General features: G+C 41.0%; 1 protein-coding gene across 5 annotated transcripts in view; it reads left to right on the forward strand.

Annotated features, from left to right (window-relative positions):
- The window catches only part of LOC100766053 (kinetochore-associated protein 1), a 72,808-nt gene that overhangs the window by 32,862 nt on the left and 21,404 nt on the right, over positions 1–18,542 (forward strand). For all 5 annotated transcript variants that reach the window (XR_003485061.2, XM_027413963.2, XM_027413962.2 and 2 more), the window contains 14 exons: positions 12–84; positions 1,474–1,547; positions 2,057–2,337; positions 2,997–3,169; positions 3,612–3,709; positions 4,441–4,579; positions 5,587–5,643; positions 6,357–6,520; positions 7,005–7,109; positions 8,921–9,049; positions 11,962–12,078; positions 13,537–13,646; positions 15,139–15,343; positions 16,962–17,051. Coding sequence is in view for 4 of the 5 variants with exons in the window: in XM_027413963.2 (XP_027269764.1) it covers positions 12–84; positions 1,474–1,547; positions 2,057–2,337; positions 2,997–3,169; positions 3,612–3,709; positions 4,441–4,579; positions 5,587–5,643; positions 6,357–6,520; positions 7,005–7,109; positions 8,921–9,049; positions 11,962–12,078; positions 13,537–13,646; positions 15,139–15,343; positions 16,962–17,051 (1,815 nt within the window). In the remaining variant the exon portion in view is untranslated. The remainder of the gene's footprint in view (positions 1–11; positions 85–1,473; positions 1,548–2,056; positions 2,338–2,996; positions 3,170–3,611; positions 3,710–4,440; positions 4,580–5,586; positions 5,644–6,356; positions 6,521–7,004; positions 7,110–8,920; positions 9,050–11,961; positions 12,079–13,536; positions 13,647–15,138; positions 15,344–16,961; positions 17,052–18,542) is intronic.

Raw genomic sequence — 18,542 nt, forward strand, 5'->3', positions numbered from 1 at the left:
GCATATTTTAGGACAAGGCCTGGAGAATGTCTGTGGCGAAGACATCAGTGGATATTCTCAAAATCCTGTGTGATATCCAGAAAGGTAGTTTCTCTAGCCTCTGTTCCTCAACTTGGTTTTTGTCCCAAAGCTCGACAAGGCTCTTATTGTCTAATTTTACCCATTTTTCCATGGGAAAAATCTAAAGCCTTTTCTTTTTTAGTCATATTAGACCAAAGTATGTAAAGTTGATTTACTTTCTGTTCACATGTTCCTGTAAGCTGTTCATTGTTAGACCAGATACCTGATTGTTAGAACAGATACCTGTTGGCGATGATAAAGAAAGAAAGCCTATTTAAACTTGGACTTACAACAGTTGAGAAAATAACTTTCTGCGGGGCGGGGGGCAGAATTTGTTTCAGAAGAATTGCCATTCTTTTTATTTTATTATTTTTAATTATGTGCATGTGTCCATGAAGGCCAGGGAAGTTGGACCCCTGGAGTTGGAGTTCCAGGTGGTTGTAAGCTACCTGATGTGTGGGCTGGGAACTGAACTCTGGTCTTCTAAGAGAGCAGGGCATGCTCTTAACTACTGATTCTTCTTTCTAGCCCCTGCCAATTTTATTATAACCCTTAAACTTCCCTTTGCTGCCTCCAGAAAGAAGTTTCATTTTTTTCAAATTTCATCTTTTTTGTACTTCAATTATGTCATGTCAGCAGCATTTCGATGGTTCATCAGGTAAAGTCACTTGACAGGCAAGCCTGACAACCTGAATTCAATTCCCTGGTGGAAATCATGTCAGTATGCAAGGGCATTGCACACACACACACAAACTATAAGTAAAAAATTAAAAATTGTTACACTGGGCTGGGCAATGGTGGCGCACACCTTTAATCCCAGCACTCGGGAGGCAGAGGCAGGTGGATCTCTTTGAGTTCGAGACCAGCCTGGTCTACAAGAGCTAGTTCCAGGACAGCCTCCAAAGCCACAGAGAAACCCTATCTCAACCCCCCCCCCCAAAAAAAAATTTTTTACATTGGCAACTGAAAAGCAGCACAGAAGACTTGGAAGAAAACCAAGGTAAATTAATATGTTAGCTTTTTAAAAATCCTGATAATATAGTATGTTATTGTTTCATTGCTGTAACAATATAACCCAAGATTGGTTAATTTAAAGAATAGTGGTTTATTTAGCTCATAGTTCTGGAGACTGAGAAGTTCAAGGGCATGGTGCCATCATCTGCTCAGGGTCTGCCAGGGGCCTTGCTGCGACCTCAGGTGACATAGGGCATCATGCATTCAGAAAGACCAAGCTAGAGCCATCAAGCACTCTTGAAATAACCTATTGATCCATGACTAGATTAACCCATTCATGATGACTTTGCAGTCCTGCCTCCTACCAGAGATCCTGCCTCCTGTCATTGTGACATTCTGGGGAAATTCAAATTACAGCATATGGGATTTGTACATCTGCTGTAACTTTTAAAAATGCAGTTACAGGCAATCTACAGAAGAAGGATGATTCTGAAGAGTTCTTGAAGCAATTTAAAGTGGTTGCTAGTTTACAGGTAAAGATACTACACTACACACCCACCCAGTCAGTGCATCTGACCTTAGTGTGTTCAGCCTTCAGACAGTGTGACACACTGGTTCTTTCTCAGCAACTGTATTGAGATGTAATTCATGTATTGTACAGTATTAATTGATAATTTTTGGTATACTATATTCCTAGTTTCTTAAGATTATAGTAAACTAATATAACAAAATGATCTGTTCTATTTTTCTGCCTTCATTTCAGTGGCATTAATTACATTTGCAGAGTAGAATTACCCCAAACTAATGGTTAATCCTCCCCTCTTTTGCAAGGCTCCCCACAGCACAAAATTACCTGGACCCAGAGTGTTAAAATTATGTTTTCTTATTTTCCTAACTTTTAGTCTTGGTATTTTCTTACTTTTGAGCCATAAAAATCTGAAATTCCTAATTTATAAGTGAGTGATTTCTCAAGGAGGGGGTGAAGCTTAATGCAGAGTTTTAACCCTGAGTAAACTTGGGGCTTCATCTCACTTTGCTGCAGGAGAACTTTGAGGTCTTCCTTCCATTTGAAGATTATAGCAACAGCACCCTGGTAGCCGACCTTCGAGAACAGTATATTAAGGCACATGAAGATGCACAGGCTGAGCACAAACTCAGGGGACCCCCAGGGCCCACCCTGGCCAGGGGGACAGACCTGAGCATCAAGTCAAAGCTGCACAGACAGGCACTGGCCCTGCAGGTGTCTGCACAAGAGCTGGAGGCAGAGTTGGCTTTAAGAGCCTTAAAGCACGGGAAGGTGGGAGCAGCACTGAGCAAATGCAGGTGACACCAGGATCCCCACTTTGCACAGCTTGTCAGAAAGTGACATTTGCTTTGTCCGTTCTGTCACTGATAAGCATAGGGTCAGGGCCACTTTCATTTTTATAAAAGTGATACTGGGTTTCTTGAGAGCCTGTTTTGGGGCCTCTTTATCCAAAAATAGTGGTGTGGAAGGAAAATAGACCCTGTTCAGTTGGTCACATGACTGTTGAATGCTGACTCCTGTGCCTTGATCCTTAAGGGTAACTAAAGTACTTTGAAAATGGATCACTTCATACCGTGAAAAATTTTTGTTGTTGTTTTGATGATTTTTGATGATATGAGTATGAGTGTTTTGGCCTGCATGTATGTATGTATGTATGTATGTATGTATGTATGTATGTATGTATGTATGTATGTGCACCACATGCATCTTTAGTGCATGACAGTGTCAGATCGCCTGGCATTAGAGTTATAGATGGTTGTGAGCCACCATGAGGGTGCTGGAATGGAACCTGGGTCCTCAAGAGCACGTGCTCTTAGCTGCTGAGACATCTCAGCCCCCACGAGAAAGCTTTAAAGACTTTCTGTGTGTTGCTGTTAGTGGTTAGATATAAATGCAAGCAGGATAAATGGATGTGCTTTTGATCTGAATCTTCACCCCACGATTCTTTCCTCTGCAGATACTTGCTTAACTATTACTGCAATGCTGACACGGGGAGGTTGCTGTTTCTGGTTTGTCAGAAGCTTTGTCATATGTTGGCTAACGATGTTCCAATGACAGCACCAGTAGGACTAAATCTTCCTTCTGAGATACATGATCTCGCATGCCAAGCTGCCACCCTCTGCAGTACAGGTGACAAGATGTATAAATCTTCATATTCTCCCACACGCTGTCTGTGATAACTGCACTCTGGAAACCACACAAGAGACAGCTCCTCCTTCTTACACTAGGGTTAGCAGCCCAGTTGTCCTCTTTAGTGCCGAGTTAGATGACTGAGAGACAAGCTAACCTGGGCTGCTTAGCTAGACCTTGCCAGTTAGTCAACCAATCAGTCAGTAAATTCCAAAATCCATTAACACTGTCATTTCTCACTATTGATGACATTTGCTTTTTTATGGCCATGGCATTTCTGACCTCCCCACATTGATCTCTGTCAGGCACGCTTAAGCACTGACAACTGTATTCACACCCTTTGGCTTTCCTGGGGGTTTAAGTGTTCATTAGTATAAGGTTGTTTTCATTATTCTGAAGGATTAATACAGGAGTTTTGATGATCCTCTACCCTTTCTTTCAGATACTTTGCTGGATGCTTTAGAACTAAGTAAATACACTTTAACTGCTGTGGAGCTTTCCAGACAGTGCCAGATGGATGACTCTGGAATTCTGATGAAAGTAAGCCACTTCTGAGTTTTATTTCCGTAAACAAAACTGCTGCTGGTCCCGCATGGCACTTCACATCACCTGCACAGTATATATACATACCAGATTTACTACTTAGCTTTTTTTTTTTTTTTTTTTTTTTTTTTTTTTGGTTCTCCTCTAGAAATCTGTCCTTTAAATAAAAAGCCATGGATTCAGCTTTCTTTCCCAGGCACAGTTGTTCATTTCGATTTGAACCGTTTTTTGAAATATAGGACTTTAACCAAGGCCTCTCTGGGTACTGACCCTCTCTTAAGAGTTTATTTATAGTGGTATTTTTACAAGTTGTCAACTAGAAAAAAAAAATACTAGAATGTAACTTTTCCTCAGTATACACAAAAGAAATTGGTTCCAGGACCACCTTCTCCTCAGAGACACCAGGATCTGTGGATGCTAAAATCCCTTATCCAAAGCTGTGTGCCATTTACATGTAACCCACATACATCTCTCATGCTTTCAGTTCCAAGCACCCACATCAGGCAGTTTACAATAGTCTGTAACTCCAGCTCCAGGTTCCAACATTCTGGCTTCTACATGTACGCATAGAGACCTACATATAATTAAAGGCTAAAGAAAATGTTGTGGTTTTTTTGTTTGTTTTTTGTTTGTTTGTTTTGTTTTTAAAGTTGTTGGGCTATTATACCTCATTCCCTTATTTGGCTTGGTGAAGACTGCTGTTTTTTTCTGTGTGGTTTGCTGTTTAGGCTGCTTTTGGAACTCACAAGGATCCATATGAAGAGTGGTCCTACAGTGACTTCTTCAGTGAGGATGGAATTGTTCTTGAGTCACAGGTGGTGCTGCCAGTCATCTATGAGTTGATTTCCTCAGTGGTACCTCTTGCAGGTAAATGTCACTTGTATCCTTATTTTCTGTATATTTTTGCTTTATGAACACTGGAGCTATAGATGCTTAGAACCAGAACTACATCCAATAAAATAAATTTATATGCTTAAGGACCCAAGCACAACGAAACACATGTTGCATATGATTTCATTTATGCAAGGAAAACAATGGGTTCACACTAAGCTATGTATTTGAAGTCAGGGTAGTGGTTACCCTGAGGGATGGTGGATAAGCCACTTTTCTGTTGCTGTGATAAAACACCATGACCAAAAGCAACTTAAGGAAGAAGGAGTTTATTTTGCCTTATGGTTAGAGAGAGTAAAGAGTCCAGCATGGCAGCAAATGGCAGCAAATGGCAACAAAAGGAAGCTAAGAACTCACATCACAGCAACCGTGAAGCACAGAGAACAGCCTGGAAATGGAGCTAAGCTTTAGACATTAACAGCCCCCCCTCCAGTGGCTGACTTCCTTCAGCAAAGTTGTACCTGCTCAAGCTCCCCAAAACAGTACCATCGACGGAGGGCCAAGTATTCACATACCTAAGTCTGGGGGACACTGCTCATTCAAACCACCAACCTGGGTCAGACTGTGGAGGGAATGAAGGGCTTCTGAGTATAAAGTTCTGGTTGTTTATCATGGTGCTGCCAAACTCAGTTGGGCTACTTATTAGATTATATGCTTATCTGGACATCCAAATGTGCAGTTTAAGGCTTCTTGTTAGTTTGGTTGATTGGTTTTAGTTTTTTGTGTTTGTTTTGAGAAAGGACATCACTATGTAGTCCAGACTTGCCTCAGACTTGTAGCCTTCCTGCTACCTAAGCTCTGGGATTTCAGGCATGTGTCATCATGCTCAGCTTTGAGTTTTGTAATTAATTTTGCTTCTTAAAGTGATTGCTGCTTTACAGCATTGAGTGATAATAACACAATTTCAATGATAGCTGAGGCTTGTTCTTTGAAAGAGTTATGTTATTTAGTCTTTAGTTCATTACTTTTTTTCTCTTTTCTAGAAAGTAAAAGATACCCTTTGGATTCCATAAGTTTGCCATACTGTTCCACTAGCAAAGGTATTTACAATTAGAAATGAATAATATTATATTATAATTTTACAAATACACAAATGCCAAGATAATTTAAAGCATAAATTCATATGTGCTGAAATTTTGAATATAAATTTGTCATAAAATGCTTGATTATGTAATTGTTTAATAATTTCAGTTACATTTTCAGAAGTCAGACAATCATGTGATTGTCTAATTGTATTAACTTTAATGATTACTCATAAATTTCAGTTTTCTGTATAGAGAAAATGTCTTTACCTGCCAATAATTTAAGTATCTAAACTTAAAAAAAAAAAAACAGATTTTATAACCAACTAGGACTTAGTTATTTTCTGATTTAAGTGTTAACTCTTGTTGACACTCGTGTGTTAACTCTTGAACAAGACTTTGGGAGTGAACTCTATGGCTGTCACCTCTTTGAGGAAGTAGGCCATCCCTAAGAGTAATTTCCCACAACAGTGATCATTATTAAAAAAAAACCAAAAAAACAAAAAACGAGATGGCTCTTATAGAGGACCTATATGGATGCTCTCAACTCCCTATAACTCCCTCTGACACCCTCTTCTGACCCCCAAAGGCTTCTGCACACCCATAGTGCACACACACATACTCTGGCACACACACACACACACACACACACACATTAAATAAATAAGTATTTGTATGAGTTTCTTATTGTTAAAAAAGACAACTATTGAAAATCTCTTCTCACTTTGCAGGAGACAACCTTATTCTCCCCATTGTACGTTCCATATCTACTCTGCTCTGGAACCTTCAAGAATCTAGTCAGTGGGAGATGGCCCTAAGGTTTGTGATCGGTTCCTTTGGTGCCTGCCTCCAACACTCTATGTCAAACATCATGAGTGCCAGTTTGAGTGAAAAGGTATGACTTTCATAATAAATTATGTGATTTTGGGTAGTTGGAGAGTCAAAAGCTCTGGGGAGCCAATTGCCTGTTGGCCCCATAGCAAAGACACTGATGATTATTTGTTAAATGCAAGATATGTTTATTGAGCATCTACCAAGATTCCAGGACATTTGCGCATATTTTTATTAATAGCCCTGAGAGTCTCCACTTTACAAATGCAGAAATTCAGAGCTGGTCATGTAAAAACTAGTTAGTTAAAATTTTAGGTAGGGCTGGTAATTCCTTATTCTAACCTCAGGACAGCGTTTGTCTGCTGGTGGGTTTTGGTTTTTTTGTTGTAGGCATTTATTGCTGTTATTGTTTGTTTGAGGACTTTTTTTTCACAGAGTATCTTGCAGCCCAGGCTGACCTTTAACTCACAGAGATTTACCTGCCTCTGTCTCCTGAGGGCAATTTTCAGAATGGTACATCTAACGATTCTCCTGTTCTTTTCTGAAAGTTACTTGGCGAGACCACAATGGCGAACTCAAAGCAAATCGTTGTAGAATTGAAAGAAAAGTCAGTCATGTTTATCAGGGGAAATGCCACAACACTCCTGCATAAAGTGAGTATTTGTGGTTGGCTTGTTTGTTCTAACCCAGTCATGTATCATTTGATAGTGTTCTACCATTCAGAAGCTTCAAGAGCCAGTGTGACCTCCAAACATTGTTGCTGTGTTATTTTGTAGTTTATGTTAATGATATTTTATTGAACATGGATGAAAGTGTAATGATTTCTGTCCATTTCTTCCCCTTGGTTTTGTTATTTTTAATGAACTAAAGGATATTAATAATCCTTACTTATGGTTTTGTTTTGTTTTTGTTTTTTCGAGACAGACTGGCCTCAAACTCACAGAGATCCTCCTGCCTCTGCCTCAAGACTAAAGGCGTGGGCCACCATGCCCAGCATATATAAGGCTCGTTAGCCTTAAATATCTAATGTTTATTTCCTTCAGGTAAAGATGTTCTCTTGTTTAGTAGCAGTGCAGGTTTCTCCATCACTAAATATTGCAGTGGTATAAAGATTTATGTTAATTTAATGCCCACATTCTAATTTAATTTAGGTAGGGCTGGTAATTCCTTATTCTAACCTCTTTTGTCAATAGTGTGTTTTGGTACAAGATCTAGATTAATTCATATATGTAATGATCCTGTAAACTAGCAGCTGTTAGCTTTTATAAATAAAGTTTTTCTAGAACATGGCCATGCTCCTTGTGTGTTATCTGTGCCTGCTGAGGCTGCTTTCCTGACACCAGAAACTCAGTAAGCTTTTGTTGCAGAGGTATGCCTGCAAGGCTGAAACGTTTACTACGCTGGAATTTTTTAAAAAGTTCCAAGTCTTGTGGCTGGAGAGATGGCTTAGCAGTTTAGAGCAGAGAGGTCCAGGGTTTGATTCCAAAGACCTAGATGGCAGCTCACAGAGTCTGTAACTCGAGTTCCAGGGAGCCCGATGCCCTCTTGTGGCCTCTGCAAGTGCTGCACACACATGGTGTATATGCATTCATGCAGACAAAACATCATACAGAAAATAATAAGTTTTTTTTAAATTGCTATGTCCTAGTGTTGCTTTTAGTAATCATCTTTTATCCAGCTTTAATCTGGGAGCCTACACTTCAAGATTCAGAATGGTACTGTGGAAATAGCACTGCATCTTTCTCTTTAGAGTTCTCCAGAACCTGGTGTTTATTTTGTTGTGCTGTTAAATAGAAGAGAGAATATTGAGTCACCAGAGGAAAGAGAGTAACAGTTGTAAGTTAGAGGACTCTGGCAAGAGCAAGCCCTTACATAGATGAGGGTGCTGTACATGGGATCCACTGACATGTGAAAGGGAGAGACATTTTGTTAGGTAGGTAGTGTTGACTGATGTCTGTAGGTGAAGCAGTGCAAACTCATGGAGTATACCTACATGAACTGAAATGGCTACAACAGCATCATGCCCCTATGGGACCACTGTTGTTCATGCAGTCTGTCAGGGACTACATGGCTCTGTTGAAGAGCTCACAGCTGTATTTGGGTTTAGAGGGTTGTGGATTGGCTGGTGGGAAGATGTGGTAGATCTCTTCTGGCTCCTTCTGATTTCTTGGCTTGCTAAAATGTGAGGTCAGTACTAAGGAGGCAAAAGAGGGTGGTGGGAAGTTTCAGAGACTGAAGTCAGCTGTATGGAGAAGGAAGGTGTCTGTGCCTGCAGAGGTTACTGGGACTGTTTTCCTTCTGTTTCTAGTCCTGGCAAAGGTGCCCTAAGCAAACCTCTTAGAGCTGTTTCTCTAAATACCTCCTGAAAGGCTTGTTCTTCCTGGAGGGCTTAAACCTCACCTGGGGGAAGTGACCTGAAGGTCCTTCCTGCTGCTTTGCTCATGATGCTTTCTCCTCCTCATAGGTGTTTAACTGCCGCCTGGTGGATCTGGACTTGGCCTTGGCTTACTGCACTCTCTTACCTCAAAAGGATGTATTTGAAAACCTCTGGAAGCTCATAGATAAAGCATGGCAGAATTACAACAAAATTCTGGTATGCCCTGAACATGGAAGCCTGCTCTTGTTGACGTGTTAAAGGTTTGGGGGACAAAGTGAAAGACTTTGCTAGCAGGTCTCAACTGTGTAGCAGAAATGATGATCTGTCTCATATGGTCTCTACCCACTTGTGCTTGACTGGTGACACACTGGTGATAAGCATTCCTTAAAGAATTAAGATAGCACTCCTTCCTTCCTTCTTCTTTTTTTGAGACAGGTTTTCTCTGTGTATCCCTGGTTGTCCTGGACCTTGATTTGTAGACCAGGCTGGCCTTGAACTTGGGAGATGTACCTCCTTTGCATCCCCTGAGTGCTGGGATTAAAGGAGTGCACCACCACTGCCTGCTAATAACTCTTATTCCTTAAAAAAACTAAAAACAACAAAAATAGCTATAGCTGGGTGTGATGATATATGCCTTTAATCCCAGCAACTGAAAGCAGAGACTGGTGGATTTCTAAGTTAGAGGCCAGCCTGGTTTACAGAGCAAGTTCCAGGAAAGCCAAGAATACACAAAGAAATCCTGTCTCAAAACAAAATATTTAAAACTATATATGTGGCCAATCATGGTGGTGCATACCTTTGATTTCAGTACTCTTGGAAAACAGAGGCACGCAGAGCTGGAAAATAAAAATACGGACTGGAGAGATGGCTGAGCAGTTTAGAGGACTGCCAGCTCTTCCAGTTTAGAGGACTGCCTGCTCATCCACCTGGATGCTTTTTTCCTAGTATCCTCGTGGCAGCTCACGACTGTAACTTCAGTCTCAGGGAGTATAAGTGCCTTGGGCACAGCATGTATGTGGCACTAGCATTTTTGCAGGCAAAACACTCCCACACATAAAATAGAAATAAATAAACCCGTATGTGGGCTGGGAAAATAGCTATTGGTGAAACTTGTTGCACAAGTAGAACACACAAACAAAAAGTGTGATGGTGGGCACTTGTAATCCCAGTGCTGGGGGAGGGGGAGAATTGGGTGGATCCATGGGCCTTGCTGGCTACCTAGCCTACTTGGCAAGTTCTAGTTTGGTGAGAGAACAGTCTCAAGAAAAAGGTGGGTGGTACTTGAAGAATGAAATCGGAGATTGTCCTCTGGCTGCCACGGGTTGTCTATGGCTCCACACACAAATCTCTGTGCAGCCTTCGAACTTCACCCCTTTCTCTGAAACCCTGGACCACAACGCAAGGCTTTTGTGTAGGATAGGTTTAGAGGCTATATAACTCATCTGGAGTTGTTCTGATTGATTGGTTTATTTTAGTTCTTTTTATTTGGGAAACTTGTGGGTAGCCCAGGTTGACCTAAAATTGTCCTTTTATTGTGAAGGAAAACTAGACTAAATTTACAGAATCATGCAAAAAGCTGAATTATCCAAATGCTATATAAAAAGTGCTGACTGAGGATGAAGTATGTAGTTCCGCTGGTGGGGTGCTGTCGCAGAAATTCTAATTGGTATTAATAATCAAAACTTGGAGTCAGATACTGGGGTTAAAGCTGAAGATCAGAGAAGCTAAGCAGCCAGCCACTAGAGAGTTCTCACCTCTACCAATGCTCACTACCAATGCTCACACCAAAAGGGCGATCCTGTCCTCAGACTGCGTCTGTCTCCACCAAACCTCAGACTGCTCTGAGCTCCTGTCTTCTCCTGCCTTATATTCATTTCTAGTGCTGGGATTAAAGGCATTGGATCCCAAGTGCTAAAATCACCTTTGTGTGAACTCTGTTTTTCTTTTAGACTGGATCACTTTCGTGTAGCTCAGGGTGGCCTTGAATTAACAGAGATCTGTCTGCCTCTGTCTCCTGAGTGCTGGGATTAAAGGTGTGTACCACACTGCCTGGCCCCTGACTGACTAATGTGGCTAGCTTTGCTCTCTGATCTTCAGGCAAGCTTCATTAGATCATAAACAAAATATCAGCACAGTGCTGGCCTAGCATGCAGGAGGCTTGGATTTGAATCCCCAGTATTGCATAACAAAGTGTGGGTGCATGCCTGTAATCCCTGCACTTGGGAGGCAGAGATAAGAAGATCCTCAGATACATAGTAAACTTGAGGCTAGTTTGGGCTACCTGAGACCCTAACATCTATGTATGGTATGTGTAGGGAGTTGCTGGAGAGAGGACTTAGCAGTTGAGAGCAGTTGCTGCCTTTGCAGAGGACCCAAGTTCAGTTCCCAACTCCAGTGCCAGGCAGCTCATGGCTGCCTTGATTCTAGCTCCAAGAGATTTGGCACCTTCTTCTGGCCTCTGCAGGCACCTACACACATGTGGTGTGCACTCACATGGACATATACACATATAAATCAAAACATGCTGGAGCGATGGCTCACAGGGCAAGAGAACATACTGCTCTTGCAGAGGACTGGAATTTGGTTCCCAGGACCCACATTGAGCAACTCACAAACCCCTGTAACTCTGTCTCCAGGAGAATCTGATGCCTGTGTCATCATTGAGCACCTGTACATAGGTGTTCTCTTACAGACAGAGAGGTATGTAATTTAAAATAATAAAAATCTTCTAAATCAATAAAATAAATCTTTAAAAAAGAAGTAGTGGCCATACAAACCATTATGTAGCAGTCTACACTCCAGTCACAAAAAGATTTATAGGGTTTCCACAATGTGGAAACTTAGGATGGAACCCAGGGCTTCCTTCACACATGCTGGGTCTTGCTTTAGCTCTGGGCCATGTCCTCAGCCCAAGGTTATGAGTTTTCTGTTCTCAAACAAGCCCTTGTGTGTAGCTTGGCTGCCCTGACACTCTCCAGCCCAGGCTGCCCTTAACCTCTCAGTAGTCCTCACCAGTGCTGGGATTACACAGGCACTGCTACACCTGGCTTTGATTCCCTCCCCGATTTCTGAGTTTCATCTAAAATGTATTAGAACTAATACTATTCGATCTTGTTTTAACATTTTAGGCATTATCTTTGGTGGGCTCTCAGCTGGCAAATCTCTATCAGGATATTGAAACAGGCCTTCGGTTCCATGAACTCAGTATTGATGCTCAGTGGGGTATTCGCCTTGGTAAACTTGGTGTGAGTATTCATAGTGCTTTGATATTTAATCTGTGTTGAGAATTATCTTTGAGATATCATTGTCTGAGACAAAGATCTTTCCAATAGTTACTTTGGGGTATATAAAGAAGTAAGGGTGTTTGTGTTACTTCTTTTTTGATATTTATTTTAATAATGTTGGAAAGAGCCTGACACTTTTCACCTGCTTAACTTTCTCATGTGGAGGTGTATGTCTAGTACCAACTGACATTTATACTCCTTCAGACTTAACAAGTAGCCTCATACCATCTGTTGTTTAATTACTAGTTTTTGTAACTAATTTTTTACAAACTAGTTTTTTTTTGTTGTTGTTGTTTGAGATAGGATTTGGCTATGTTGCTCAAGTCTTTTTAAAAATTTTATTTATTTATTATGTATACAACATTCTGCTTCCATGTATATCTGCACACCAGAAGAGGGCACCAGATCTCATAACAGATGGTTGTGAGCCACCATGTGGTTCCTGGGAATTGAACTCAGGACCTCTGGAAGGCTGCTCAAGTCTTGGACTTAGTTTAAACAGATCCTTCTGTCCAGCCTCCTGAGTAGCAGAAATTACAAATGCATGCTACTGTGCCTTCTGGGCTAAAAATAGTATTAAGCAGTAGCAGTACTTGGGAAGCTGAGGCAGGAGGATGGTGAGTTTGAGGCCAGGCTGGGTTACAAAATGAGACATAAAACCTTTTTTTTTTTTTTTTTTTTGGTTTTTCGAGACAGGGTTTCTCTGTGGCTTTGGGGCCTATCCTGGAACTAGCTCTTGTAGTCCAGGCTGGTCTCGAACTCACAGAGATCCACCTGCCTCTGCCTCCTGAGTGCTGGAATTAAAGGCATGCGCCACCAACGCCCGGCTGAGACATAAAACCTTTTATTTGCAAATAGATTGTTTATGAGGAAAGTGATCATTGCCAAAAAGCTGTGTGTTTTGAAACTTGATTCCTATGAAGTGGTGGGGCCGATTCCGCCAACAATAACAACTAGGCTTCCCTGAGGAAGCGGCAAGAGGTTATGGTGGCAAAGATTCCTCAGTGATAGTTGGGATGAACAGATAAAAATACAATTTAGAGCCAGCCAGATGGCTCAATGGGAAAAGACACTTTTCACCAAACCTGAAGTTTTATCCCTAAAACCTGCATTGTAAGAGAGAACTGACTCCTACAAGTTATCCTCTGACCTCCAAATGCTGGCAGCAGCAGGCACACAGACAGGCATGCACACACATACAATAAATAGGAAAATAAATTTAAAAATAGAAATAGAAATTTTTTTATAGAATATTCTATAAATATTTCTATTTGTAGAAAATGTTTCTTTATGAAAAGAATAGTAAAGTAAAAAGGTGTGTTGTAATGTTGCCCTATTTCTGATACTGAATCAGTTTAGAAGTTCGGAGGTTTTTTTTTTTTTTCCTTTTTTTTTTTATTCTGTGTTCTTTGTTTCTAGATTTCTTTTCAGCCTGCTTTCAGACAAAGTTTCCTCACCAAGAAAGACCTCCTTAAAGCTCTTGTTAATAACATAGATATGGACACAAGTCTCATTCTGGAATATTGCAGGTAAGCTTTAAATGTTAATGGCATCTTTGCTGTTGGTTTGGCCAGCTTGTAACCCTTGCTCTGAGAAGACAATAGTCAAGGAGGTATTCATGCAGCCTGGAGACCTCTGTTTTCTTTTGCTGTGGCCAGCCTGATCAGACACAAAGCCAGATTCGGTTCTCTGGGTGAGTATCTAAGCCTGTGACTGAAAATACAGATAGATAAGTAGATTCAGAGGTTTTTATTGTTGTTTATTTTGATCTAGGATCTCATGTAACCCACAATAGCTTCAAATTTGCTATGTAGCTGAGACTATGTATCAGGAGGTCTTGAACTCCTGATCATCTTCACCTCCACGTGTTAGGATCATAGGCGCATATCATTATGTTGGCTCAGATCTGAGTCTCTTTGCTTTTGTTTCGGTGCTTGGGATCAAATCCATCTCCTCAAGCACATAGGCTGCACTGCATCCTGATCCCTAGTGCCTAAATTACTGACGACAGCTGGTTGGAAAACTCTTTCAGCAGCCAAACATCTAGTCGATCCCTCCTCCCCTTGGGGACAAGAGTCATGACCCTGGCTCTCTCCATGCTGAGGCTGCAGTCAAGATCTAGAAGCTGCCCAGAGCTCTGAGTAGCACTGACTCAATGGCAGTATTAAGTTTTTTTCAGTCATTCAGCAGAGGCCTTGGTCATTTGTATTGATAGTGATACTTTGCGTGAGGTAATCCATGTGAACTAAGTCAGATGGCTTTTAAAGTTTTTCGTTTGGTTTTTGTTGTTGTGGCCCAGGCCAACTTGCAACTCCCTATGTCACTCAAGCTGGCCTGCAGGTTGTGGTCCTGCTGATTCAGCCTCCTAAACACAGGGATTATAGATGTGAACCACCCCAGCACCAACTAGACTGCCCATGCCCAGCTAGACTGGCTTTTAGAATACCAGGGGACTTGACTGTGATGGTTCTTAAAGCATTGCTTCATATCTCAGTTACCACGCATGGTTGACTGAAAGGTCACTGTCTCATTCTAAGGGCCTAAGGAGGTGTTTCAGTTGTTACTTGTCTATACTGACCAAGACTTTTTTTTTTTTTAATTATATAACTTATTACTTATTTTTGTGTGAAATAAGGTCTCGTGTAGTTTTATGTGGCTAAGGATGACCTTGAACTCTTGATCCTGTTGACTACCTCCCAGAGGCTGGCATTCCCAACATGTTCTACCTAGCCCAGCTAGACTGTCTGGTTTGAAGACAATAATTAAACCAGACATTGTGGTATAGGCCCCACTATTGTCTGAGGCAGGAGAATTACTTAAAGCTTGATTCTAGCCCAGCTGCTTATCAACACTCCTTTAAAAAAAGAAAGGGCAGCATTTAGCTTTGGTGATGCACACTTTTTCTGATTATGAGGCTAGACAAGAGCGAGGTTAAAGGCCTGAGTGATTGGAACGTGCACTGAGTTTTCTGTCAGAACCCTTGCTTAGAATGCACACCTTGTAACTGCCCTCTCCTTTCAGCACCTTTCAGCTGGACTCTGATGCAGCCCTGCAGCTGTTCATCGAAACCCTGCTCCACAACACCAACAACCAGAGCCAGGGAGATGCAAGCCTGGAGCCCACCAAGCAGCAGCATTCCAGACTCCTGGCCAAAGCCACTGAGATGGTTCCTTTACTGGCGAGCACAAAAGATTTGGTGGTCAGTCTTACTGGGATCCTTTATAAGGTAGGTGAGTGAGGAAGTGGATGTCTCTGGTCACCACTCTCCTCAACCTTAATTAATTAGCTACACATACTAACAACTGGATTTATTAAGTCCTGAAGTTTTCGGGTTTTGTTTTGTTTTAAGATAGGGTCCCACATAGCCCAGGCTATGCTCAAGCGCAGTATATATCTAAGGATGGTCTTAATTTCCTGATCCTTCTGGGTCTACCTCTCAAGTGCTGGGATTATAGGTGTGTGCCACCACACACTGCTAAAATCTGTGTGTACATGTCTGTCTGTCTGTTGGGGGGGTACTGGTGCCCCCGAGGCCATAGGTTTACCATGAGCAGGAGTTACTACCAGTAACTGGCATAAGCTGCTTGGCATGGGTGCTGGGAAACCTTGGATCCTCTGCAAGAGCACAAAGTGGCTTCTAACCACCGAACCGTCTCTCTAGCATTAAGTTCTTTATTTTCACACAGCAATCTATTAATACAGTATTTCCTGCCTATCTTACCTTCTCTTCTCCCCTCAAAATAAAGCAGCATTTTCCACCAGAGTTGTTTGTTTGTTTTCCCTCGATATATGGCTTTTTGAGATGGTCTCAAGTAGTTCAAGCTGTTCTGGAACATGCTGTGTAGCCAAGGGTGACTCTGAACTCCTTCCTTTGTCAAAGAATCAAATGAGAAAGAAAGTATAAATTCCAAAGGGAAATTTCCCTGTGTGTACTGCTGTCTGGAATGGGATAAATGTTAATAGTGTAGTACTATTCCACAGTGAGTATCTGGCCCTTTACCTGTCCTGTCTAATACCCCACTGCTTGGGGGAAGCCCTGCATTGGACCAGCCTTTCATGAATAGAAGTTTAAACCATACATTTCAGTATTATAAACAGTTTCATTGAATGAATATGCATTTTCCTATTGTGTTTTTTTTAAATGAACTTTTCTGCAAATTGGTATTTTTAAGAGGTAGTTTGATTGGGGGCTTGGAAAGGAGGTAGCAGAAGAAATGAGGTTATCAGACTGCAATATGAATTTCAGTTTTATATTTTGCCTGTAAGTCAGGCAGAAATTATAGACTTGTTCCTAGGTATGATGGACCATCTTCCCACTTTGATAATTATGTATTTTAGTTGGCATTTAAAACATAGAAAATGCTGTGTGGGCAGAAAGGAGCCTGTACAGATACCATCCAGTTAGTTCTTGTTTTAGGAAGATGGTTAAGGCTAAGATTCCTTCGAGAGCCTCAGACATGAAGGCCCACGTTGTAGATAAGTCATTTCTGAGGTAGCCTTCTTCCTATTCTAATTTCCATCATAAATAGAACAAATGGAACTTCAGTTTCAAAGTCTTAATAAAACTGAAAATTTGAACATATGATACCTTAGAGGCATCTGTCTTCACTAAAACAGTATTGCCTTGTACAGCTTTTTAAAACTACATTTCAAGACATTTCAAACGTGGATGTTTAGCCTAGTAGGGTAGTTTTAGAACTGAGTTACTGTGAAGGGCAGCCTGGGCTTCAGTGCATGCTGAGCTTATTATGTTTGCTATGTGTGTGATAAACATTACTCAATAAAGCACGTGTGAGTGTGACAGTGTCTTCTCAGGTTCTGAAATATGTTTGCTTTTTGCACAGCTGGACCCATATGATTATGAAATGATTGAAGTTGTACTGAAAGTTATAGAACAAGCCAACGAAAAGATAACCAGTGTGAACATTAATCAGGTACAGAAGTGTGTTAAAGATTGGAAACTCATATCTGTGCTTTGGTTTATTATGATGAATATATTATAATTATTATAATATTAAGAATATGATCCAGGTTCTTTCTTTGATCTTCCTTTAGATTCTGAACTTAATTCTAAATAGTCTTTCTTTCTTTTTTTTCTTTTGTTTTTTTTTTTTTTTTTTTTTTTTTTTGCAGTATTTTTAATTCTTTAAAATTTCAGCCAGGTAGTGGTAGCGCACACCTTTAATCCCAGCACTCGGGAGGCAGAGGCTGGCAGATCTCTGTGAGTTTGAGACTGACCTGATTTACAGAGTGAGTTCCAGGAAAGCTAGAGCTGTTACACAGAGAAACACTGTCTCGAATACCAAAAACAGGAGAGAGAGAAAAAAGAAAAAAGAAAAAATATTTCATAAATGAATTCAGAGTATTTTGATCATATTTTCCCCTCATCTACTCCCCCAACTTATCCCTGACACACACCCCTAGTTTTCTTTATTTATTATTATTTTTATTATTGCTATTTGCTTTTTCCTTTCTTTTTTTAAACATTATTAAATTTGTGTGTGTGTGTGTATGTGTGTGTGTGTGTGTGTGTGTGTGTGTGTGTGTGTGTGCAGTGATATCTGTGTGTGACTGTGAACAGGGGTGCCAGTACATGCATACCATGTGGGAGTTAAAGGTGATGACTCCACTTTCCTTCCATCTTTACATGGGTTTGGGGGATTAAACTCACTCAGGCTGTTGGACTTGTACAGCAAGCACAGCTGAGACATCTTACCCGCCCATGGTTTTGGTTTTTTTGAAACAGGGTCCCATATAGCTCAAGCTATTCTTTCTTTTCCTTTGCTTGTTTTTTCTTTTCTTTCTTTTTTTGTTTTTTGTTTTTTGTTTTTCGAGACAGGGTTTCTTTGTGTATCTTTGGAGCCTATCCTGGCACTCGCTCTGGAGACCAGGCTGGCCTCGAACTCACAGAGCTCAGCCTGCCTCTGCCTCCCGAGTGCTGGGATTAAAGGCGTGTGCCACCAATGCCAGGCTTGTTTTTTCTTGTCTTTTCTTTTTTCTTTCTTTCTTTCTATTTTCTTTTCTTTTTTTTGAGACAAGTTTCTCTGTGTAGCCCTCACTATCCTGGAACTGGCTCTGTAGACCAGGTGGTCTTGAACTTGGTGATCTGTCTGCCTCTGCCGCCACAGTGCTGGGATCAAAGGTGTACACCACTACCTTTCCATGCTTGCTATTTATAAACTCATTCTGTAGCCAAGTTTGACCTTGAATTTCTTGGTCTTGCATCTCTACCTCCCAGTACTGGGATTATAGACATTTGCTACCACCCCTGGCTGGTCTCTGGGTGAAGATTTTAGATTAGCTTAGGAAACATAATGAGATCCCACCTCAAACATAAGTTGAGTAATTGTAAATGAAAACTTTCAGCATTAGTGTTTTAGACTTCTGTCCCAAACTATTTGAAGAATTTTTCTGGAACTGCCCAA

Source organism: Cricetulus griseus, chromosome 4, assembly GCF_003668045.3.
Source record: "Cricetulus griseus strain 17A/GY chromosome 4, alternate assembly CriGri-PICRH-1.0, whole genome shotgun sequence".
Taxonomy (NCBI): domain Eukaryota; kingdom Metazoa; phylum Chordata; class Mammalia; order Rodentia; family Cricetidae; genus Cricetulus; species Cricetulus griseus.